The sequence below is a fragment of the Lepisosteus oculatus genome, chromosome 3 (assembly GCF_040954835.1).
Source record: "Lepisosteus oculatus isolate fLepOcu1 chromosome 3, fLepOcu1.hap2, whole genome shotgun sequence".
NCBI lineage: Eukaryota > Metazoa > Chordata > Actinopteri > Semionotiformes > Lepisosteidae > Lepisosteus > Lepisosteus oculatus.
The window spans coordinates 26,658,347-26,684,779 of record NC_090698.1 but is presented as its reverse complement, the minus strand read 5'-3'; the positions used below and the strand labels follow the sequence as shown (position 1 = coordinate 26,684,779).

Sequence of the window (26,433 nt, the reverse complement as noted above, 5' to 3'; positions counted from 1 at the left end):
ACCAGCAACCTTCCAGTCACAGGCGCAGATCCTTAGCCACAGAGTTGTTAATCTCTATAAAATCTTCTGATACCTCTTTTGTGCTTTAAGAAGGTCTTATTCTTATTAAGGAATTAGAAATTAAAAAGACAGAATTTAACGTAGGCAAATCCTAATCCAAATCAAATAGTAAACAAAATACCAAACTGGCCAGTCATCAAATATGAGGACTGCAAATACATCTCTGGAGTCAATGTATTGCAGCAGGAATGGAGAAACATAAATATAGTCACTACAAGAAGAGTTTGTGTCCACATGAAAAAATAGAATATTCTACACCCATATTTCTCAATTACCAAACATCATATACACTGTAGTGTCTTCAGAAAGCATTCACCCTCCTCCTGAAAAATTGCAAATATTGTTGTCTTACAAACACAATTTGTAAAACAGTGAATTTTTTTCCTTGATGCTCAAATAACCAATTAAAGATACTCCAGCAATGTATATTTAAAACTTCTGCAGAAGTTTGGATGCAACTCAAGAAAGAGAGCAGAGTTAGGAGTGTGTCCAGTGCTAACAATCAAATTGAAAAGACTCATCCTCTAGCAATCCTTATCTCTGTAAAGCTATACTTCTAAGGGCCTAAGCCTTATGGAGTCCACTGCCCTTGTACCAAATCAAAGTGAAAATGACAGTAGGTACAAGTAAATACTATAACACACTATCATGACTTCACATAATCAATCTTCAGTATCACTGCTAAAACCAGTAACATTTGTTTTCTTATTAATCATCTCAAATGCCCATATTGTTTTATTCAATTAACTATATGAGCTACAACGTTTATTTTGAACTTTGTGAACATCGACAGGGTTTTCTGAACCAAACAAAGTTCTTACGATGATGGGCTCTAATCTTTAGACGGAACATGGCACACATGTTCCAGGATGTAACATTTAAATACAATTCAGAACACATAAGTAAAGGACAATCCACTTCCTGTTAGCTGAACATGTGTAAAAAGCACAAACCGTAACAAGCAGGAGAAAAGAAGCTTGCATATACAACTGTTAACAACAAGTAGATAATCAGCTAAAAAAATACTTTAAACAATCCCATAACAATGTGATAGTAAGATCCCAAGTGCAAATACAATCTATTTAACTAGCTATACTACCCACTAGCTTGCACATTTGTCTTGTCTCTTATTGCCTCACCATAAACACAACTTCTTCTGCAATTATGAACCAATTGATGTAAAGATATAAAACACTCTTGCCCAAAATAACACACTTCAGCCAGCAGTCCTGCTGCAAAATTGTTATGACAGTATAAAAATGTCATGTCAAGAATTAATATAAAATAGCCCAGAATAGCAGCCTTTTTCATTATTTTTCCTGAATCCAGTCATCACCTTTGCAAGGAAAATCACATACTGAATCCACAAAGGAAAGAACAGTCTCCTACACCCTAAAACAAAGGGTGTAGTCTTTAAGACGATTGATTAACGAGTCTGTAAGACTCCAGATTTTGTATTAGTAATAGTACTAATATTATAAGAAATTAGTTTGACACAGAAGTGAAACAGGAACACTTCTTTATACAAAGAGGTGGGTGTGTCTTTTGAAGCCTAAATTCTGCTCCTTCAAAAAAACAGCTGGACAAAATTTTAGAATTGCTCAACTTTTAAATAAACAGGGTTGATAAAGATCTCCTCCCATGTGCATCCTTTCATATGTTCTTGTGCTTTTCTGCAGACCCAAAGTAAATATTTCACGTGCTGTGTCAGACATGCTGGATTGAGAATGCTCTTCAGCTTGGCCAGGAAAAGCAGCCAGTTCTGCCTAAAACAGAGTGAAGGTCTAAACACTAGTGTGTAGCATTTTCAGTGCTATGTTGTGAGAACAGAGTAATCCAGAAGAATATCTGTGAAGCTATGTAATGCTGACATGATGCATCTAATCCTCTGGTGGCCTGAAAGTTGAGCAGTTGATCAGTATAGCAAAAAAGTTTAAAAATGAATCCATAAGACCTGTCCCTCTAAACATCAGAGCCAACATAAACCCTATGTGCCATACAGGTAGCTAGTTTGACAGAAAGACTTTCATAATAAGATAACAATGTCAACGCCAATCATACACAAGGCAGAGCAGCAGATTCAGTCCTACGTTTCAGCCAGAAGTAATTAAGCAGTATATAGTTCTGGAAAAAGATAGGTTAGCATCCACCCATTTATTTCTTTGTAGGCAGATGTCAGAGCAGCTGAAATTCTCTTCTCCAGCTGCTGAAAGCAAGAAAATATTGTCCCTAGAGTGGTGCATACGGTTTAAGCATATGTGTACGGCTTCATCTTTCAGAAAGTCCTTGAGACAACCAACAATAAAATCCCTCAGTGAGTAGGTCCGTGCATCACAAAGGCATTGTAGTTTCCCCAGTGAGTCATCACAGGGGAGTACAGCCTTAGTCTGCTTCCTAACTTGAGAGAAGGTATCCACCTCCTTAGCAAATAAGCTGCCCCTCTCCGAAGTCAGAATCACAGTGTTGCCATGAAAACTGGCTTAAGCTGAAATCTAACATATTTCTTTGATCAGGCTCCCAGGGTGAAGCCTCTTAATTACGCTGTTGTCTTGGTATCTGGTGGGCCAAATGGTCACCTTCCGATTCAGCTACCACTCCCAGCAAAGACTAGTTCTGCTTTTCACAGGTGCTCTTCTTGGATCAGGAGTAGCCACCATTAAAGAGGTTATGGCAGACAGGAGTTTCTTCCATTCTCCTTCACCTTTATGGCTTGCTCAGAACCAGACCTATGCCAGGGGGCAGCTCTTCCCTCTTGGGCTCAGGAATGGTCAGATCCTGCCAATCAAGCTAGAAACGCAACCAATGCAAGCATCTCCCTCTCAGCCTTCAGCATCGTGCTCCAGCCTTATACCCCAGGTTGAGCTGGCTTGGGCAATGTAAGATAGACACCTGGCTGCATTGTCTTTCCAGCCAATCAAAGATATCAGGGGTGGTGGGACCCCAAATTAACAGAGACATATACAGTACACGATATACAGTATGCACAACTGGAGTGCTCCTTGAGAGAGAAGTCTAGGAAAACCATTGTCTGAAAAAAAGCATGCAGATTTTGTTCCTTTTAATCTCTTTTACCTGATCCACGGTCGTGATTAAAGGCCATTTAAATATTTTTGGACATTCAAGTTTTTCATATTTAAGATCTCTACATTACAGATATAGTGCTAACAGTTACAAAAAAAATCAACATGTACAAATATAAAGGAAAAAGTAGCACTTCAGGAAAACATTAGATAAAATCAGAATCCAGTTAAAGAAAAGGTGCCCAATGAACTGCAAACATATAAAACAGGATATTATAAACACCGAAACAGAGAAGGATTATTGCACTGGATGCTACGATAAATAATAGATCCTTTCAGTAAATTCAACAGCAAAAGAACAACAAAGGGTGCTGTAAAATGTGTGCAGAACAATAATGGGAAACTTCTAGACAAACAAACAGAAATGTGCTAAATGAGTATTTCACTCAGGTGTTCACTGAAGAAGAAGTCAACAACTGGCCCCAGGCTGTGAAAGTTCTTTATGAAACAGTATAACCATAGAAGAGAAGTGTTTAAGCAGTACTCAAAATTAATAAATCTCCAGGTCCCAATGGCATTTTACCAATTGCGCTTGGGGAAACAAGAGAGAGTATCCATAAGCCATAAGCACTTGACACAGCACTTCCAACAGGCGCTCCAAACACGGACAATACTGTACGTAACAAAAGGCATCATTACAGTGAACTGTGGTGTTGTTGCCCACAAACGCATAAGAGAAAATCATACTTCTACAGTGGCCCCACTTCCCACACCAGCAACGATGAGGTTTAAACAAGTTCAAATGTTGCAGCAATCAGTAAATTACAATGGTGTGGTTCAGTAACCATCTGAAAAGGAAGAAAACAGGCATATTGGCGACATAAACATTGCATGTGAAGCTGCTATGAATCAGAAGTAACACCGAAAGATGAAAACAATAGAGGGCTCTAAATGTCTGCCTATAGACTGCATTCTGTTACATAAGTTAACAGTTAAGGGAGTCTGTTGAGAGACCACCAGGCATGAGTGGTACACTGGGTGGGTGAAAGTGGAAAGACTGTTGTGACATTGCTAAAGACCAAACTTCCTCACAGTATCTTTCAAGTTAAATGCAACTTAAAAAATCGGGACGTTTCAATGAATGAGGTTAAACATTCATTTTCTCCCCAAAACATTAACCCTGCACCAAAAGGAGCAAAATCTGTATATCCATATACAAGTAATATACTGTATAATGGTAAATATAATGGTATTTTACTTTCATACATTAACAATTTGTCTAATGTCCAGTGTTCAAGAGTAGCATAGGAAAGGAAATGAGCAAACTGAGGAAGGAGGAAGCACTCCATCTACAGTAGCAATTTTCTCTTATTTTGTTTCACCTCCTTGTTCCATATGTTTCTTTCACAAGAGGGATTTGACCTTTATTTACCAGAACACAATCAGTGGATTCTCTCTCCAGACCTCTCGTACTTTAACGACAAGACGTAAGTAACTGAAGTTACCATAATATGACTACCAGCTCATTCTTTCATCACAGGAAAGGAACATGGACTGGCAGTATTACCAAACCTTTCCTTTCAGTATTCACTGATCCAAATGGTAAAACAAATCAAAATGTTTTCCATTAGACACTCAGTGCATCTAGTTTAATATACTAGTATTAGTATATTAGTAAACACACCAGAAAGTGGACGGCACAGTTTCTCAGTGGTCACCACTGCTGCCTCGCACAGCCAGGGCCTCTGGGTTTAATTTCAGAACGGCGGGGGCAATCTCCGTGGAGTTTGCATGTTCTCCCCATGTTCGGGCGGGTTTCTGCTGGGTATTCCAGTTTCCTTCCACAGCCCAAAGATAAACTTGGCAATTAATTGCCTTCTCAGAAAGTTAGCCCTGTGAATGCATGTTGTACCCTGTGATGGATTGGAATCCTGTCCAGGGTGTATCCTGCCTTTCACCCACTGCTTGCTGGGATGGTCTCAGGCATCCCCCATTACCCAGATTTCCAGTTAGAAAGTGGATGAGTGGACACCATAAAGCAGTATGGATGTTAAATTGAACAAGTTTCCTGATGTGAGCTACACTATCTACATATTAGCCATACCAGATTGACATACTGTAAGTACTGTGTCTTTAATCATGTACTATACAATGTCTTTTTGCCACTTGTTTTAGTGCAATCCTAACACAGGTCAATTTGGAATTCTCTGTTTCCTGTAGGCAATGTCATAGGCCTAGTACTTAAAAAAAAAGACAAAACAACAAAAGACAACATAGCCTTTTTTCAAACAGCTACAGGTATCTAGTTTGTTGTATATACTGAAAAAAGTTACAGAAAAAAAATATCACACATACAGGACAGGGATCGATACAATAAACATTTAGTGATCATACACTACCTATTTCATTATGCAGAGATCAATTGTACTTTTGTATTGCTCTAATGTTCTTATATGAAAATGAGATATTTCTTTAAAAAGGTTAGAGTGTGTATCACTTTCCTTTCTTAATGGCATAATTAACTTTTTGAACTTTCATTTTTCTAAGCAGTTCTGTAAAGTCATCCAAGGGACTGCTAAGCAAATTGATATTCTGTAGCAGACTGACCAGAGAGCAATCACTGGGGAAGATGTTGGATCCAGCAATCTCTTTCAGACTACCTTGTCATTGAAAAATGAGCAGATTCTACAGGGAATTGGATGTCAGCACAAGGCTCATTTAAGTCTGTATTGCATGTCATTTTACTCCCAACTCAATTACAAAAGAATAAAACTACTTTACCACATGTCACTTGATGGATCTCTGAATATAGAAAATAAAATCTCCTTATAAGTATAATTGGATTCTAATTTCTTAATAGAATAAAGTAAAATTATAGGAATTGACTTATGTTAAATATAATGTATCCATATTTGGCTGTGCACTCAGTGCTGTTTTGAGACATAGGCCTACGACTGACATGGCCTCTCATTAACACAAGACAGCTGTGAAGCCTTTCGTCTGTGTTCCAAATTGCCTGGCAGTTTACTCTGATGTGGAGAGCTGTCCTTTAAAAGTCTAGTCAACTGCCTGAAAACGAATTACACATGATACCGCACATGTGCTGTCTTAACAGTATTCACAGTTATAAAAATCCCTGCTGCTCTTTTCTTACAAAGTTAAAGTGATGGAAATGCCAGTGCCAGTTCAAATTCTAAATTAGAAATAATGTCCTGCCAGAATTAGAACAAAGGAGTTAAGTTTCTTGATAAAGATGCTTTGTAATTGTCATTATCTTTTATTATTCAAATCACCCAAATAGAAAAACTGTGAAGTACAGTGAATGTTTTCAAGGCACATTACAAAACCACTGTTACACATTTAATAATTCCACATTTAATTTTTGATTATTAAGTGAAGGTAATTATTACACAATGACCTGCACTATTACTTCCAAAGCAAACTGTACATACAGCTGTTTAAATATTCATTTTTAAACTAAAGAACACAAGTCCTTAATAAATGTCATTTCCTCAAACCCACAAATTGTGGAGAAAAGGGCTCTCTAAACATTTTCACTTGCCTTCTCAACATAGTTAACAGAATACAAAATCTTTAATCTTACTGTAATCTCTGAATATATGAACACAAGTGCTTGCTCATAATATCATCAAAGCAACCATTTTTTAAGAGGTTCACTGACATTGTATTTTATAAGAGGTTTCACCTTTTGTCTCACAGAGCAGTATACAGCTCGTTATTCTTTAGGAGTCAAGAATTTAAGACATTTTCATCTTTATCTCTCAGTGAATTTCTCAGTTTTGCCATTTTTATCTGAGCTACATGTACACCTGAAGTGGTCATCTAATCATCTATCAGGTTTACCTTATCTAATTGTTCCACATCAAACAGTACCATTTTATTCCAGCAGAGGACAGTCAAGGAGAGAATGTATTTTGCCACTTCTCATCGCTCATAGTACTGTTCAGTTCACTACACTCAGCTACAATAATAAAGTAGTACATATTTGCCAAATATCACCACAATGAAAAGACAATCTAGATGCCAATTAAGAGTATTTCAGGATCAGCCTTTATGATCTTTGAAATCATGAGTAATTTCCTCATGAGATCATGAGTAACTTTGATGAACAAACGTTTGTACTGGAGCAGTCATTTGCTTTTCATTAAAAATAACTGCACATGCATCTGATGATCAAGTCTGTGGGTTCAGCTCCCTGATACGCTGATTAGAAAACACTGGACCTGGATCTGAGACCCTAACTTTGAAGTTCAATGCAACAACCTCTTCCATCTCACAGAGGTCTGGGTCTTTGAGAGCTGAGATCAGAAGCACTGTGGAAGAAATGAAACTACCTGTGAGTCGGACTAAAGCAAGCATTAAAAAAGAGTAAAACAAACTCTGAAATAACAAGTGCTGAAGCCAGTATTTACTCTGTGAACAGAAAGCCAGTCTTCGCTGTAAGAAATGGAACCGCGGCTTGCCTTACCTCAGACAGGAGTGAAGCCACCCAGAGTCCTTTTTGGCTTTAGTTGTGCCCTCGAGGACTCCATTGACAACAGGTCCGGCTGAATATTTATCTAAAAGGTGGTCCGACTGGCTGGTGCTGAGCGAGTCTCCTGGGGAGCCCTCCAAGTACGACGTCGACACCTCCAGTGTGGCCTTTCCGCCTCTGTCCTCGCTGGCCACCCTCAGCACCTCCTGCCTTCCCAACTCGGCCGCACTCTGCAGGAGCTGGCTGCTCTCCTTGAGGCGCTGCTGAATCAGCGGGGTTAGTGGCAGGTCGAAGCTGAAGTAGAGGTCCGCCTCGTCCGCGGAGGAGAGGGCGTCGAGCGAGTCCAGGCTGCTGTAAAGGGTGCTTTTCAAGCGGTCCGATTCCAGAATTCTTTCAAACTGGGAGCTAAACACGTCCGTACTATCCTCTCGCCGCGTGGCCAAGTGCTCATTCTCTTCCCCGTCCTTAACTTCCGAAGACCTGAAACATTACGGTACATGAAAAATAAGAATTCAAAATGCAGGGTTATGCTTCTTTTCCATCCAAATTACTGTATGTTTATGAATTGATTATTTAAATGCATCTACAGTAGTTTTGAGCCAATCTACGGTAGAAACCAGTAAATGTTCACACAGGAAAATTTATTTCTGTATTTTTTTGGATTATTTGCTGAATATGACAGTTTGCCCTAGAAAACAATTATTGCTTTCTGTTTTCGGAGCAAATTTGAATTTCTTTTCACTTCTAAATTTGCTGATAAGTGTGGATTGAGAAATCTGTTTGAAAGAGTATTCAGTTCCCTTACAGTATGTCAATAACAAGTATTGAAAAATTGTACACAAAAAAAGGACAAAAGGGCAGGAAAATCGGCATTGTAGACATTTTGGAGTTTTCCTTCCTACCTTAAATCTGTTGCCATTAAAACAGATACAATCACCACTGTTTACTACAAACTAATACAAAATTAAGCAGTTACATTAGTTATTTTTTTCTGCTGTTTCACCATTTTTCCACTGTGCCACCTTCAAATATACTGCCATAGTTTAAAATGGCCTCTTTCTCTCAAAATAAATTGAAATATTATTATTCCCACTAAAATCTGTGCACTGTTAAATCAGCTTCACACCTCAAATCTTAATCAAGTAACTAGCTGAAGGTCGAAAGTGCATGACAAAAGACTGTGGGAAATGCCAAAATCCAGAAAGAAATGAAAATCTTCAGCTCTGAATGAACGTAATTGTACGTAAATCAAGTGGTTTAATTTTTTCTTCATAAATCTCAATCACCTCTTGTAGAAACAATGGCACAGCACTTTTACCTCATGTTCCCAAACAGTTCTTCACAAACAGCTTTTAAATTATCAAAGCGCATGCTGAGAATGTCAAATCAACAAATAGAAAAACCTTGCAGGGGCTTTTCTTTGAAGCTTATTCTCATGAGCATCAAGGTTTGCACCAGCTTCAAACAAGAAACCTGGTGTTTGCAAAACAAAAAGAAACAGAAAAAAACAAAAGCACCAGCAAACAAAACAGTCAGTACAGTCAGGCCTTGTTCACATTTTGATTTGAAAAAGGCCCCCTGAGAAACACTGTAGCACACTCTAGAGGGCTGCTTTCGTTTCTGTATCAATACTGTAAAGCCATTCAAACTGACAGCAGCGCTTTGTAATGCGCATGATTATCTCTACTACTCTTTTTTTTTTAGGGAATTTTGTTCGAGAGAGAAACTGTTTCTCTTCCAAGTTAAATTTTTCAGAGTTCATGACATGTTTGTGTAAATTGATGTTGAGGTTCCAAATTACCCGATGCTTGTGTATGCCTCACGTAAAGTAAAAACAAGATGTTTGTGGATCTCGTCTTTTTATCATGCTCTGTGGTTTAATGTTTTTATTACAGCAAACAATGCATCAGTCTCAAAATGCTGGTTAGATTCATTCCTGTGTATTTTTCAATGTCTCTATAAAAAATAAGACCTAGCTAATACATAAAAAAATACATCACTATTTCTAACATTCTTTATGGTTTCAGTCATGGGGAACATTTTAGAACAACAAAGGGAAGATTGGGTAAATAGTATTTCCCATTGTTGGTGAAACTTTTGTCAATTTCAGTTTTTATTTAACTTAATGTTTTTCAGTGTTTTTTAACCCTTTAGCTGACAGGCTATTGTCTACTAATCTTTTAGTGGACGTGTCCTGTATTGCACAGAGATCCTGTAGACTTGGGGGAAAAAAAATCCATTCACTTTTTTCATTACTAACTTCATCAAAACTTTAACCTAGTGCGTTTGTTTTGGGACGAGATTCTCTGAGAAATATTAAACTACCACAATTACTTCCATTACTCATTAACTGCAATTTTATTAATGTTTTTCAGCATATACAGTATATAGTATATGTGCGCATTCTGTATGTGGGTGCGTATATGCAAATGTAAATTAAGTATTATAAATCTATACAATGTTTATTCAATTCTGTCTCATTTAAAACATGACATGCTCACTTGAAACAGATTAACTTTCATGGACCAGCTGTTTGGTCGATTCCTAAAGCAATCAGTTAATTAACATATTGATAGACAGAACCGTGAAATAATAAATGAATTTCAAGAGCTGATGCAAGATCTTGAAAATAAAAACTTATTATAATAATCTATAAAACTACAACATCTGTGCATCAATTTTCTTATACTGGTTATTTTCTTATCTAGTACAGGGTCAGGACGGAGCCGGAACTAAACCAGGAAATCAATGGGCACAAGGAGGGATACACCCTGGATGGGACACCAGTCACACCAGGGCCACTTTTACAGAAGCCAAGTAAAGGGGAGGTGCAGTCCCAATTTTTCAGACCGGTTATTAAATCACAGTAACCAAATAAATTAACTGATGTTACAGAAAAATGTTACAAATTTTGAATTAGCACAAAATCGTGAACTTTGTGAAAGTACTATAAGTCGTCATGTTGTCGCATTCGATTTACCACTAATTTGGATGTGATGTGGCCCTTCCTGCTCACTAGTCACTACTGTAATGTGATCTACAAGCAAATAAATACGGGTGGTGCAGAAGACATTTCACAGCAGAAATGTTCTAACGTGACCCGCATGCAGAGATAACAAGAGAGTAGTATTTTTGGGCAAAACGGTCTATAAATCGAGAGCAATATTTCTACTGGATTAAAAGATGTCTTCACAAGCTTTTATGGTATTTTCAGTTCCCTGCTCTTTAAGAGCAAATCTTTTATTTATACGCATCTTCAAACCTTTTTCTTGGACTACACAAAGAGAACAGAAGTGATAGGAACTGTGATTTGCTGGGTGTTTAAACCAGCTTTTAGACGTTTTAGAAATGTATTCAGAATTTTAGAAATGTATTACACCTACATGTTGCCCAGAATCTGCATGATTACTAACCGAGGTTCAGAAGTTCAATATTTAAGTGATTTTTTTCCCCCAAATACAAAACAGAGATTTGCAATACAGGTTAATGTTTGTACCTCTGTAGGTTAACCTTGATTGTAGTGCAGTGAATTACATTGAATTTATCAAGGCAGTGGGAAAAAAACAATTGCCAATCACATTAAAAGTGATTAAAATATGTGACTGCAATAGCTTTGTCTCTTAGCACATAGGAATATTCTGGAGACCTACAGAAATATGGTGCACAATAAAGTAAATTAAAGGACGTAACAGCCATCACAAGTACAAGATTCACATTACAATTTGTTTCTCAGCTTCCTCTAAGCTGTCATTTTAAAAAATTAAATTAATATTGAACTTCTAGCCACTTTTATCACATTTTTTAAGCATATTTTTGTAAAAAAAGAGAATAATCTATCGAAAATAATTAAATATACGGGAATGGTTTTTATATTTTTAATCTAAGGACCCTAATGGCACAAAAACAGAAAATGTACCAAAAATATAAGAAAAAAAAATCTCAGAAATCACCAACATATTGTGGTTTATTTCTTTATCCAGTGGCACCTTGGATAAAACCACCTGATAAATATTTTGTTAATTTGGCAATACAGGGAAATGTAAAAAGACTTACAGTATGGTATACTAATTGGTCTAATGAGACTCTACATATTCATCAGTACCACATACAGAGTATCAGTTCCACCTCAAACAGTGGTGGAGAAGAGTGCCTTTCAATTTTAAGGACCACCTGCTGTTTGTTTACAGACTGATTTACAGATTAAGCATTTTGCATTAAGTTATACTGTACATTGTCTCACCAGTTGGCCAATTTTACACATTAAGCAGTTTATTTACAATCTGACTGATTAGCAGGAGAATTTAGAAATTAGCTGGTTAATTTATAAATCCTACCAATGTATCACAACAGATACATAAGATACTGAAAAACAGATGTTCCAGCTAGTGTACACACAAAGCACAGCCATACTGTACCTTCTCTTTCTCATCTTTTCGACTGGCATACAGTACAGTATTTTAGGTCACGGAATAATACTAAGGTTTGAGGGTATGAAGGTCTTCAGAAAAAGGTTTTTTTCTCACTACGATTTAATCCCCTGAGCAGAAGATCTTCTTCTCCACAGTCCTTGCACACTTTACCACCATAGCCCCCACAGCTTGGAAAACGTTACTTTACCAAACTAGTTTGCATTTTCATAAGAAACTGAGACAAATTTAAAACGAGGGAAAGTTTTTACCTTGCTGGGCCTATCACAGATGCCATCTCGCTCTCAGGGCTCTCTATGCACACTTCGGGAACAATCCCAAACACCTCATCGTCCACCGTGCCCAGCACAGGAACAGGGGACCCTTCTTCTGAGCCGTAGGTCTTCCGATAAGCCTCCGCTGAGCCATTCGCCTTCACAACACAGGACGGCCGCTCCCCTCCCTGACCCCTCTCTCTCCTTCCCTCGACTTCCAAGGTCCCGCTTAAGGCCACTCCGACTTTTTCTGGGCCCTCCAGAGTTTCTGCCTTGTGTTCCATAAACCGGATTTTCTTGGGCGGCTTTTCCTTGGCCTGTGCCCCATCCAGAAAGGCAGCTAAAATCTCGGGGATCTCGGCAAGTATTTTGCTGGACTCGTCCAAAGGCTCCAGGAGCCCCACTGCATCCTCAGCAGCAACCGCCACTGTCTCAGTCTCTGCTCCTCTCACAGCTCCTTCGTCGGGCTGTGCTCCTGTGGGTACCGGAGCCTCGCATCCAAATATTAATTCAGCTGGAGGTAGCATGTCTAACAGTTTTCCTTGGCTGGTAAGAGCATTCTTGTTGTCTCCTCTTACTTCGGCACTTGTGGAATGTGCTTCCACTGCTGCTGAGCCCACAGAAACCGTATCCTTTGTCAGTACCTCACTTTGGGGTGAAGCAATCAGACTGGTGGCTGAAAGCCCTTCTCCAGGGTTTTCTAATCTGTACGTTTCCATTTCTTTACCCTGTTCGACCTCCGGCTGCAGCTCTTGACCCTGATGAGCCACGCTCAGTCGATCTGCACTAGATCCATTTAAGTGGATCATGGCTGAGATTACTTTGGCAGGTCTGCATGTTTCTTCTGAGTTTGTGTTCAAATTCAAACTGCCGTCTCGACACTCATTTCCCAGGATGGCAGTTAGTGATTGGGACGTTTGTGTATCATGCTCCAGAGCCACCGATTGCTGAGAAGACTCCCCTCCACTGCCTTGAATGGGGCCATACTGTACAGAGGTGGCAAACCCAGCACTGCTGTCCTCCGCTGGCGGAAGGTGGTAAGTACCTGTTGAAACTGAAAGACAAAAAACACAAATAATACAATTAATAATAATAATAATTGCTTACACTTATATAGCGCTTTTCTGGACACTCCACTCAAAGCGCTTTACAGGTAATGGGGACTCCCCTCCACCACCACCAATGTGCAGCATCCACCTGGATGATGCGATGGCAGCCATAGTGTGCCAGAACGCTCACCACACATCAGCTATCAGTGGGGAGGAGAGCAGAGTAATGTAGCCAATTCATAGAGGGGGATTATTAGGAGGCCATGATTAGTAAGGGCCAATTGGAAATGTGGCCAGGACACCGGGGTTACACCCCTACTCTTTTCGAGAAGCGCCCTGGGATTTTTAATGACCACAGAGAGTCAGGACCTCGGTTTTACGTCTCATCCGAAGGACGGCGCCTGTTTACAGTATAGTGTCCCCGTCACTATACTGGGGCATTAGGACCCACATGGACCGCAGGGTGAGCACCCCCTGCTGGCCCCACTAACACCTCTTCCAGCAGCAACCTTAGTTTTTCCCAGGAGGTCTCCCATCCAGGTACTGACCAGGCTCACACCTGCTTAGCTTCAGTGGGTTGCCAGTTGTGAGTTGCAGGGTGATATGGCTGCTGGATAAATTAGTTTATTAGACAACATAGTTCAAGTAGGCATCTGCGTCAGCATGTGTAGGCTACAAAGGAACAAGTAAAGGTTTATTCCATGCTGAAAAGAGAAGAAAAGAAACAACGTTTCAGCTGTAGAGCCTTCTTTGGGTGTGTGATTCATTTACTTTCTTTTTTCAGCATGGAATAATCCTTTACTTGTTTATTAGACAACTGTCAGCAATTATTGATTAAATGTAACACATTATTACCTTGTTTATTTAAATGCATAATGAATGTGACCTAAATATATGCTTGATGATATGTGATAATAAGGTTAAGACATTAATTAAGCCAATAATAAAACTCATTATCTTCAGAAAATATTATTCCTTAAGCCTGTTGGAATTTGGTTTATAAGGTAAAAGTGGAATATTATTATCATTGATCAATAAAATGAATACTTACAGCAACGGGTTTTTTTTTTAAAAACGGAATTCCAAATGCAAAGAAAAAGATGAATAGCACAAAATACTGTTTTGTAATACTGGCCTTAGCATTTGGTTAATAAAATACACAACCTCCTTTTATTTCTGAGTGTTATATGTACATTTTGGGGCTCTTCCAAGTCAGAGATTAATGGATCTGATTAATAAACTAAGGATTTGAGCAGGGATTGTTTTGAGCATTTGAGAAATGATGTCCTGGTTACATAAAACAGATTATGTAAAATATTACAGATTACAGATTTGAAGGAGGGTTACAAGTCAATGAACAGCAATCTCAGCTGTAGTTTCATACAAGGTCAGCTCATTTAGTTTCCAGCACCACTCATGAGTTATAAGTACTGTGCTTTGCCAAAGCAAAGTAAAATTAGCAGCATGTCCAGCTCCATGTACTGTATTGGCTTAGAAACAAACTACACTGGACAGCTTCACTGAAAATCTGGGGTGCTTCAAAAAAGAAAGAGCACACAGTCATGCAAGATGCATCTAGCATTCAAGAAAGCTTTGCAAACTACTTTCAGACAATTCCTTACACATTGCTGTAAAACTGCATGTCATCTCAAACACGGCCCAAAATATTAGATCTCTGCAAAACACAGAGTTAGGAGAATAAGAAACTTGAACAGATTGTTCCCTCACATTGGAAAAGCACAATTAAGGCTACTAAAAGCAGGTCACCAGCAACAACAGAAAAGAGACTCAAGCTGAATGGGAGCAACAGACATAATTAAGGGATATATAAACCCTGCTTAGAGGTAACAGAACTCTCAATTTAAAAGCACCGCTGAGGTTTTCAGACAAAGATCCAGCTTTTGTTGCAACACAAGCCAAAAGCACACTGTTCGATGACTTCACTGGAAAAGTGAGCAAACTGGCCACAAATATGACATTTCCACTACTTTCAAGTCTCAATTCAAAATGCTTCTGATCATTCCTGTGAAAAAAACGTTTAGATGTATGGGAGCGAATACTGGTATTCTGACATAATGTGGGAATGAGACCTGCAAAGATTGCTTCAGATTGCACAAAAAAGCTTCATATTTCAAACTAAAGTGCACAAAATTCCACCAAAAGTAGCTAAACTGAAATACAATTGACAGTTGCATCAGAGTTAGTATACAGATCACTGTCTGAACTGGACATTGATTTTGCTCATCTACTTGAGTGGTGAAACTACATGGTTTACAAGTGTGACCATGACTTGGTGTATTCCAACAACGTCTGAGTGTGTGAACTTTTTTTAACACATCAGGTAATGTGGTGAACATGCTGCAGTCTTCTCTACAACCAACTGCTTTGCTTACAAAAGTGGTTAAAGAACAATATATCAAGTAAGCTCATTCCAGGTTGCCTTTGTGCACGTGTGAACTACACTGCACTAAACAGTATTAGTTTTATGAAATAGATGTAAAAAGCAAGTCAATGTGGTTGTTGGGCAACACAAAAGCAGCATATTAAGTGGCGGTTTTTAAGCAAGGTTTTTTTTTAATAATGAAACTGAAATTAGCTGATGTCTTCCTCAGATGTCTACGTATTCACACAGAATAACAATACTGTAACTCCTATTACTGTATAACCTGATGGAAAATATATGTTGTATGCATGGTATATATTTACATGGTTAATTTTATTAAAAGAACATCTGTATTTTTTAAACCTGTACGACAAGAATTAAGTTCAGGTGAAATAGGACATAATATCTGACTGGGAGTTGTTATTTCTATTGAGCACAAACCAAGTACCTACAGTACAGTACACAAAGAAGCAGCCCAGCTTCACAATTTACACTCAACATTCCGTGTGAAGAAAGAGGTATACAAAAATCTGAAGTCCTGTGAAACAGGTTTGGTGCGATACTTGAAGTACCACACCTTTTTTGTAATGACTGGTAAGTACTCATTACAACCAGAGTTTTTTTTTCCCCTCTTAGGTCGACTTAAACCTACAACACAATCACTGTAGTGTAAAATGTAGAAAACATAGTAACCAAACACAGCTATATTTAATTTTAGATTTTGTTTCTGAGACCAACAAAACATCATTGCACTCTTATTAATCATTATTAATCTTATTAATCAGTAAAAATAGCACAAAGTATTTAAAAAAAACTTTATGCAATCAAGCCAGCTACAGTATATTACCTTCAGACAGAACTCGTGGGAAATGTAGCCGACACTCCACACCTCACAGACTAGAAACAGTTTAAATTGATCGGCATTCAAGTTTTTGGGGTCTCAGATACGTCTTTGTGACCTGACAGTCCATGAAACACAGGTAAGCAAATCAGCAGATCAGCATTAGTCAGAGGTTAGGTTCACAGGGGGCAAAGAAGAAACTGGACAGGTCACAAACTCAGCAGAATTTCAGGAGGGAACAGGCCAGTTCAGAAGATTAGACTCATGAACTAGGTGTTACATACAGTAGAGATGACGTTACGCTGTTAATATTTTTCAACAAAACAACTTTGGGACAAGGATTTGCAAGTATTTAATTAATATAGAGCCAACAGTTTACACACCCAAAAGATACAGGTGTCAAGTTACAAACACAGTTTTGAGTAAACGGAAAAGAAGCATTATCCTTCCATCCATTTTCTAACCTTTTTATCCAATACGGGGTCACAGGAGAGCCAGAGCCTATCCTGGCAAGACACAGGCATAAAGCAGCATACGCCAGCCGCGTACACACTCGCACCGGGGCTAATTTTCCCAGAAGCCAGTTAATTAACCTACCCACTCCCCAGGTCAGAACTGAACCCACAGTCCCAGCTCTGTGAAGCAGCCATGCTAACCACAGCACAACCAGGCCACCCAGAAACACAAACTTTAATAGTATTATAAATGAAAAAGAAACCAACAATCACACCATTTTTCCATTAAACAAGACCTATTTCATTACATTTCACTAGATGGCAGTATTTGATTATAATAGCAGCTATCTGCCATGTTAAACACACTTTTTAACGAAAATATACTACCGATATAATGTACATTTATTAACTTAACAAAACAAATTTCCACAGTTGCAGATGACAAAGTATCTTTTCTAAGCGATGTGCTTCCTATAAGATGTACTGTACCACTTTAACCTTAAGCCTGATTAGAAACTCTCAGGATTCTGACACCCGAAGACTTAAGCAACATTCTAGGGGTCAATAAAAAACAGTCCAAAGGACAGGGGAAGTAAAGATCAACTTCTATCTATGCGGCACATCTTTAACACAAGAAAACAATGCCTCAACTAATACGACAACTACACATCGGAGTGACTGAACATTGCAAGTGCCTGACGTCACATAACACACATAAGCTTGTTAGGAGGCACTGAATGACACCAGAATCCATGCGATCCTGTAAAGAGACCTTTTACAGTTAAGTGGCACTGTGAAACAAACATACCTGGCTGTACATGAGGAAACAGAAGCATTTCTCAAAAGATATTTTGGTCTAGGCTCTAGGTATAATGTCTCCTTCCAGGAAACACGATAACTGCAGAATCCTTTTAAAATGCCCAGCACTATAACATAATCTACCCAGAGGAGGTTGCAAAATTTAACCAATCAGCAGCTGTTCAGTCTTCTCCCTTATCTAAGCCATGAATGAAAGGAGATGAACATTCTTAAAATGAATATATCTGAAAGGTTTAAGAAAACATTAAAGGTGACCATTGGATGGTTTAATGCAAAGTACATTCTACTGCTATTAATATTATTGTTACTATTAACTTTTGGCTTTGGAATGTCATTGTTTTTAAAAAGGATACTGATAGGTTAGATTCTCTGTATTTGCTGAATAAATTAGTGTATGCTTAAGCAGACTTCAGAAACATTTTACACAAAAGTCTGGAGTCGACATTAAACAAATTACTACCACATGAATCAACCAAGTGTCCTCATTTGTATGAATAACCAGAATATGGAGGAGGACAATTTGAAGATTGTTCAAGTGAGAGAATAGATATACAGTAGTCAAATTTAAAATAAACAGAAATAAGTACATCAAATCACATGGTATACAGGTGACAGTCTACAACTAAACAATTATAAGAATCGTCACTATCAAGATGGGACCACAGTCAGATTTATTTTTCTTCAGTCTGAGAACAAATACTGTTAGCTTTGCTAAATATGGTTTTGCTTTTTAGGAACCTCAATGCACACAAACAGATTAACTCCGAGTTCAAAATATGTTCGCTTAGTTGTTCCGAAGCTACAAATTAAAGTGGTTTACTCAGTTATGATGCCTTATTCAGGGATTGAAAGAAATCAAAACAGATGTCACCCTACATAGAGTAACACAATGAAACCTAATGCTAAAAAATGAATCCTTACTCGCAGACTATGGAAAAAAGTACACAAATAAGAGGAATATGTGGTTAAACGTGCAAAGAAAAGCGATTGGGATGAGAAACATTATGGTAGAAAAGTGTGGAGAGTACAGCAAATTTTGTAAATGGTTTATGTCTTTTTCTACAGATACTGTATGAAGGGTGTAAATATATAATGCAAGGAGGATAAAACAGCAAAAGTGACGATCTACAGAAAGACCTTAATGTTATTAAGATTTTATTTTACCAAGAGTACTTCAGAAATCATCCGGAGGATAATGAGATTTGTTTCCATTTCACCACTCTGAAGATTAGTGTTAAAAGCAGGCTGAGGGGCAGAGCAGGATAATGCACTGATGCAATATAGGGTGTCTGTGCTGACTGGATCATGATTTCCAATACACTCTGCGGTGAAGTTGCTAAGAGGGTGCCTAGGCTGCCTTCTTTAAAAGCCACATCTGTAGTAGATCAGGTCAGTGACTGCAGCCCTGGGTGTGGTATGGGTTTTAAAGCTAGCGCTAAGATGCATACATACATGAAATTAAAAGGGGAGCTGGAAGTCCTGATTTTGTTAAGAAATGTCTAACCCTCACAGTGAGTACACATTCAAGATTGAAGATTTTTTTATTTGCCATATACAACAAGTGTACTGGAATGCACATTCAGCAATAACCCAAAATCTTTCATAGCTGTTAGGGGAAAACACTAACCAATTATTTTCCCTTTCATCCCAGAGCAGAAAGGTGCTTATCCTGATATGGGTTGTGGAAAACCAGTCTGTCCCATAAGCACAGATTGCATCAACACTGTGTTGTCCTATTGGACAAGAAGCCAGTCCATCATAGAGCCAAGAAGAATAAGACAAATTAGAGTGACACTGTATGCCTTTAGGAGGAAACTAGGATGCACTGAAATAATCCACACAAACTCCACACAGACAGACACCACCCGCCAAAATCGAACCGAGGAGCCTAACTCACAGTATCAGTATTATCAAAGAGTGCTACCAGAGAAAGCACACTGGGCAAAAGTAGCAGACACAGGTGTCTGGTGTTCAGCACATTGTGAGCCCATAGTACTGTTAGCACAAAATAGAGGACAAATGCAGGATTCATTAAGAAACAGCATGCAGACTCACAGGTGCCCAGCAAGCAGTATACGGTATATCCTCACTTCACCGTCACTTCATCACTTGCCCATGACTGTACCCCTGCCTGGGCAATCTCTATCACAGATGATAACATTTTTTTAAAGTCTGTGCTTTGCATCGGGATTTTATATTGAACAGCATGCACAGTGAACGTAGTACTTTTACTGGTTTAGCCACTGATGTTTCTGACAGATTTCATCTTACATTCAAGTTCTAACAATTGCACATGCGCGTTTGTCAGAAAAGCTGATCGCAAACCAAAATAAACCATCCCAGAGACCCCTGAATCACGTTTTTTGCCACAATCAAATTCACACATACCTGTACTTCTTCATGAAAAAACAAATTCTGCACAAATAAAGTTTATTAGCTAGTTTTATTTTAATGCGTAGCAGTATTTTAAAGTAAAAGATACTATTTATTAGGGGTCACCTGTTCTCGTTCTTGAGTACACACTTACAATTCCTTTACCAACTTAAGAAACAAACTGAGTATTTCTACCCAGTTTCTCCGATTGCATAAATTAACAAGGCAAAACTATTTAGCCCATCTAGCCCATTTGGCAGTAGCTAATTTATCTACTGTAATGATTTCATCCAGCCATTTCTTGAAAGAAACCTTCAACCATGTGGCTGGATAGCATTTTCCAGACTCCCACAACCCCCTCGAAGTGCCTCCTGCTTCATTTTTTAATGCACTTCCGTATAGTTTCTGATGCATGTCTGATTATGAATTCCACATTTTCCTGCTACGTTCTTACTTGTACATACAGTAGAGTTACAAGTGTTTTAAGGGGATTTCCAGTTCCTGCTTAAAGCCTCAGAATAAGCACCAAACAGGGGAGTGAATGCAGATGTGAGGAGAATTGAAACAGTTTTTTGGGGAAACTTCTTCTCATTCCAATGTTCAGAATCTTGTCACTTGCAACTTTTTACTGTAGCTAGTACGTGGATCTACAACATGGAGAGAACAAATTTATAAATTTCATGGGAAGGATAAGGAAACATGGAATGAGATTAAACTGCTCCTTTAGATCTTATCAAAAATACTTTTAGTCAATGCTTCTGTTACTATGGCACAGCCAAATGATTTTGGCTGAAGTGCAAACTAAATGTTTAGGACAATGTACTACATTGTCAGATCTAATCAAAGGGATCCTAAGTACAAGACAAAGACATTTTTCATTTGGAGACACGTCTGAGCTATTGCTTGATATAAAAGAAAATGATTTGAAGCACTGGATCTTGTTTCAATTTGCATGAAAGTTCCAGATGTGAACTATTACTGGATTAAAGTACAACATGTGAAGCAGGTCAACCCTAACAGCAAGGAGCACCTCACATACACTACTGTTTATCCTTCCTGTCCTTCTAGATATCCTGACAATGGAGGAAACATTTTTTACAAGAAAAATTAGACATGATCTTACACATCATAGGAATTAAGTATATCTATTACACTATTGTAAAGCCATTCACTCCTTACTTCAATGAAAATGAAAGAGAGCCGTGAAATTGCACAACATATCACATACAGTAGTTCAGGTGGGTAGCTGCGTCAGCATGCATAGGTTGCAAAGGAACAAGTAATAGGTTTATTCCATGCTGACGAGAAGAAAGAAAACACAACGTTTCAGCCGTGGAGCCTTCTTCAGGTGCACCTTTTACTAAATTTTTACTAAATCACTGGTAAAACAAAGGAGTGTGAGGACAACTCCACATACAGTACGTTCACTGTCTAATCAAGATTGAACCGGAAGCACCCCAGTCCAGGAGAACCAATCTCTGCTGCTTTTTTTACAATTCAACTCTAAATATATAGTGCTAATTGATTACTTTTATAGATCTGGCTATTTATTCAGGGCTTAGATTTTGTTTTTTTTACTCAGTCCTAAGTTTTTAAAATAGCCTACTTCAAGTGTTTCCAACATCTTCATCACACAAAACTTTATACAGCCTTTTTCTCAACATGTTTATTCCAATTTGGACTAAACAGCTCTTAATAAGAGAGTTACGATGAACAAAACATAGCTTTTTTTTTTTTGTGCTGAGGTCCAATTGGTTACAGTTCAAGTAACGTTCCTAAATGTAAGCAGTTGTGAGACTAGAAAATTGGTACAGGATTAATATAAATTAGACCTGAAAACAAATTTATATACTGTACATGCCCCCGACTGAAAACCAAAATCAACTAGGCTGTGATTAAGGACTTGTCCAGAACAAAAACTAGAAGGCAAAGTGGTGCCCCAGAAGTAGGGCTGAGAACCACTAGATCTTCAAGATCAAGCCTGTTGATGAGTACTGTATCCAGTAGTTCAAGAAATCCATTGAGAAGATGCATTTTAAATTTGTGACAAGTAGAGTTTTTAGTGACTTGGGATAATGAACAATACTTTACACAGGAAAATTGAAAACATCGTAGTCCCTAATGGGCAGGTCTCCTCACCCAGCTGTATTGTGACCATTATCCATGGCATGACTGCCTACATGGAAAGAATTATTAAGTCCTTAAACATTAGAGCCAATTCTACCACAGGCAATATGACTGCCAAGAAGCACCTAGAGATTAACCCAGAGCAAATCATCACTGATAGTCAGACACAAAGCAGGAGCAGTCAGAAACAACAAATCCCATGATTCTGGCTTCTGGTCAAACCACAGACAAATGCAGACTACATTTGCTGGATGATTAGAGCTGGCTTGTTAATTGATGATACAATCATAGTGACTCACTCAGCCCATTGAAGAAAACAGGCTTCTTTTGTAGGAAAATGAGGACGCATGCTGAAGATGACTTAAATATTCCTATTTTCCGGTTTTCACTTAAACTATATTATTCATTTCTATTTCAAATCCAAAATTTCTGCAAAAGTTTAATTAATTAAGACCTCTATTGGTAAGTGTGCAAAAAACTGAAATACATTCCAAGTTTAAGAACGAACGCATTAAAGACACGTGTTTTAGATTAATGTCAGGTTGTTGTTTTTTTGGACTTTCTAATGCGATAAATAGTTCTGTATTTCCAGTATTTAACTGAAAGTCTAAAATTCTCAAAATCCTTCAATATAAAAAGGAAACATCCATGCCAAATGCTAAAAAAATCTGTAAAAACTATTTTGATATATTTCCATTAATTTCTAATTTACATTTAAAAAAGCAAAAGAAGTGCCATACCACTGTCTGAAGAGCATGTCTCCTCTATTTTCCCAAAGAGAAACTCATACTTGGCTTTTGCAACGCTTTGAGCATGTGGCGAAGTGCTGTTGACCCAAACGAATGTTTCTGCCTGTAAGAGATAGAAGTAAATCAAAAGATTACATTCATCGGTTTTGTCAAACCTTCTTTCACAAAGTTCACTTGAAGATTTGCTTGATTAATGGATTGTAGATATCAAAGCAATTCTCCATCTACCCAAAACCATTGGCTTATCAAATAGTGTTACCCATTTACGTTACTGTTATTCGTAAGTAATAGCTACTCCTAGCAAAGGCTGGATTGGCCATGATTACAGAGAGGTTTTTGTCTGTGCCCTTTCATATACATGTGAATATTCTGCATTTCGTAATGATTTGCTATTGATATACACAATACTCATATTCACAAAACATCTATCCTTTAGATTACAAAAAAATGGAAAGGTACAGTATTAATGCATAAACATATTTCATTTGCAATTTAAATAAAGGCTGAATACAAGAGGAGTCTATTCAGCCCATTAATCCCATGTGTTTGCTAGCTACAGTAACTGACCCAAGGGTCTCATTCAGCTGCTTCTTATAGATTATAATGGTATGAGCTTCAATAACATTGATGTGTAAGCTGTACCAGACTCCCCTAACCCGTTTCTTAAAGATGTGTCCCCTGCTCTCAGTATTGATAGCCATTTCCCATAATTTTCATTTGTATCCTCTGGTTTATACTATACTACAGATTCGATTATGAAGAAGCTCATATTGACTTTGTAAATATAAGGATTTTGAATACTTTAAGCACAACCCTTTGCAGTTTTCTGTGCTTATTATATTTTCTTCAAATTGGAGTCTTTCAAAGCTCTTCTAAGTAAAAACTGAAAAACAGCACTGCTTATGTTTTCATAAAGATCCATATTTCCTAAGTGATTATCCATAATCCCTTTGTCTATTTACAGAAAGCCTGGTAAGGAACACAGCAGTCCCAAACCAGGTATTCCTTCGAGATATCTCGGAAACATAAGGGACAGCAGACCATCCCAGGACAGGCACACACGGGGAGAATTTCAACATACCAATTGACACAGCATAAAAGATTATATCAAGTTACTGATGATAACATCACCTTCAGGATAATCTCAGAGTGTATCTAAACATTTGTTTCACCACATCAAACATCTAGCCTTTGCAGAACCTCTCATAAAGACAAGTCAGTTCACAAAAATATTTTTACAAAACAGCCACCAGTTTTAATGAAACACACAGGAGAGGATTTTCAAATGATATCACCAGTGTTAATTAACAAATTGTTTTTAGCATCAGTTTTGGGTTTATCAATTGGTCTTTATGATAGGAAGATTTAATTATGAAATTATGCAAATCCAACATAACTACAAATGATATAGACACAGGGGAGGCATTGTGGCACAGTGATTAGCATTGCTGTCTTGCGAGGCCGGGGCCCTGGGTTCAATTCTTGGGGTGCTGTCTGTGTGGACTTTGTATGTTCTTCCCGCATTTGCATGGGAACTCCGGGAACTTCAGTGTTCTCCCGCAGTCCAAAGACATGCTGATACTGAAGGTTAATCGGTTTCTGGGAAAACTGACCCTGGTATGAGAGTGTGTGTGTCGTGCGTTTGTGTCTGTGTGTGCCCTGTGATATTACAGTTAGGAAAGGGATGGATGGTTTGAGGATTATTCTTTCTTTCATTAGATTCTCCAAAAAATTGAACTTGTGACAGTGTATTACTGTGGGGCTACTGGCACTCTTAGAAAGCAAGTACTGTAAATGAACAGACAGGCAGGTATCCCTCCATTTAGACTGGGGTTGCCGATGAGATCTCATGTAGCAAAGTTGATTCATCTACCAAGGAGAGTCATTTATAAAGTCAACTACTTTGTTTTTTGTTCTGATCCCAGGCAATCTAAAATGCTACAAAGAGAAAGGTAATGGTGTCCTCAGGTCTAGCTGGATTTAGAAAACAATTCTGAACTTAAAGGCCTGATGCTGTAAAACTTTATAGCAGGCTTAAGGCAGCAAGTAGTAAACAGAACGACCAGATCAAAACAAACAGCTAGATGATCCACAATGCGGTGACGTGCAGGTCACTAAGAGGCAAAGCACAGATCAGGTATCTGTATTTTGTGTGGGCATTTTCAAATGCTAACTAAAGCAAAAAAAAAAAGAGAATACAGAACCGTGGCAAAAAGATGCGAGTCAACAGTCTGTGTGGGGAATACGAAATATAAATACAAAACAAAAACTATAAACCATATATATAAACATCTCTTAAAATTAAAAGCATTGCGATATTAGGCACCAGGAATGCCAAACAGAAAAACACGGAATCTCACATCTTTGATGACCCGTATACAACCACAAAAGCTGGAGACAAGTTAGCAGTGCCAGGCATTCAAATGCTTCAAAAACTGGCACATGTACAGGTAGGTCTCAGCATTTTGAGTTGGTGTACAACTACCAGCCCACACCTACCCACGAGATACACTGGCTTGAGCCAAATAAAGATGCCCAGGGGGAAGAACCTACTTTAGCAAAAATGTGTCATTTTTATGATGCCGTGTTTCAGCTAAACATGAAGAAGTCTGGACTCTTCCCAGTATTAGTTCTCATGGATGGAAAACATTATGCGCTTCAGAACCTCTCCTGGGAAATCTGCAGTTCTTCTTGGTTATAAAGGACTACAACTCCCAAGATACAATTTGGAGACCTGCTAGGATGGCTGTATTTACATTCAAGGTATACATTCCCTGTTGAGTGTGCCTCAGAGTCCATAAGAGTGTGGCTGGCACAGCTCCTGTTCCGTCTGAGGAGATGAAGGCCTACTGCATGTCTCGTGGCTGCACAACCATAAGCACAGAGAAGTGGTGGTCAACAGGAGAACTAGGATCCATTGGTGGATCCTGAGAGATTGCCTAACGGATCCAGGGATAAATGAGAACAAAGACTAACACAGTATAACTATATACTGTACTGCAGCTCCACCAGAATGGAGTTATTAATGTAATGGAAATTACAAAATCATATTCTAAATATTTGCATTTGTACAGATCTATTTTACCACCAAGGATCCCAAAGCAATTTACACATTGGAAGGGACTGACTACATCCAGCTGGGTGATCCTCATCAGTCATTACACTTATTAAATTTCTTCCTGTTGTTCAGTCCTTTCAGACATGTTTTTAACATTTTAGAGAAAATACCAGCTAATGTTAACTGCATTTTCTTCTTGTGGCACATTTACTTTTTTCACAAAAAATGTTTTGATCCTGAAGTAGATGGCATTTACCAAGACATATGTTAAAATGTTTACCTTTGAGATTCAACTAGATGATTACACACATACAAAGAAATAA

The 26,433-nt window shown here is 38.2% G+C and overlaps 1 protein-coding gene across 3 annotated transcripts in view; it reads right to left on the bottom strand.

Annotated features, from left to right (window-relative positions):
• psd3l (pleckstrin and Sec7 domain containing 3, like) overlaps positions 1-26,433 on the bottom strand; it is a 233,687-nt gene that overhangs the window by 168,255 nt on the left and 38,999 nt on the right. For all 3 annotated transcript variants that reach the window (XM_015337961.2, XM_015337977.2, XM_015337970.2), the window contains 3 exons: positions 23,044-23,155; positions 12,254-13,310; positions 7,570-8,055 (listed from right to left, as the gene is read on the bottom strand). In XM_015337961.2, coding sequence (XP_015193447.2) covers positions 7,570-8,055; positions 12,254-13,310; positions 23,044-23,155 — 1,655 coding nt within the window. The remainder of the gene's footprint in view (positions 1-7,569; positions 8,056-12,253; positions 13,311-23,043; positions 23,156-26,433) is intronic.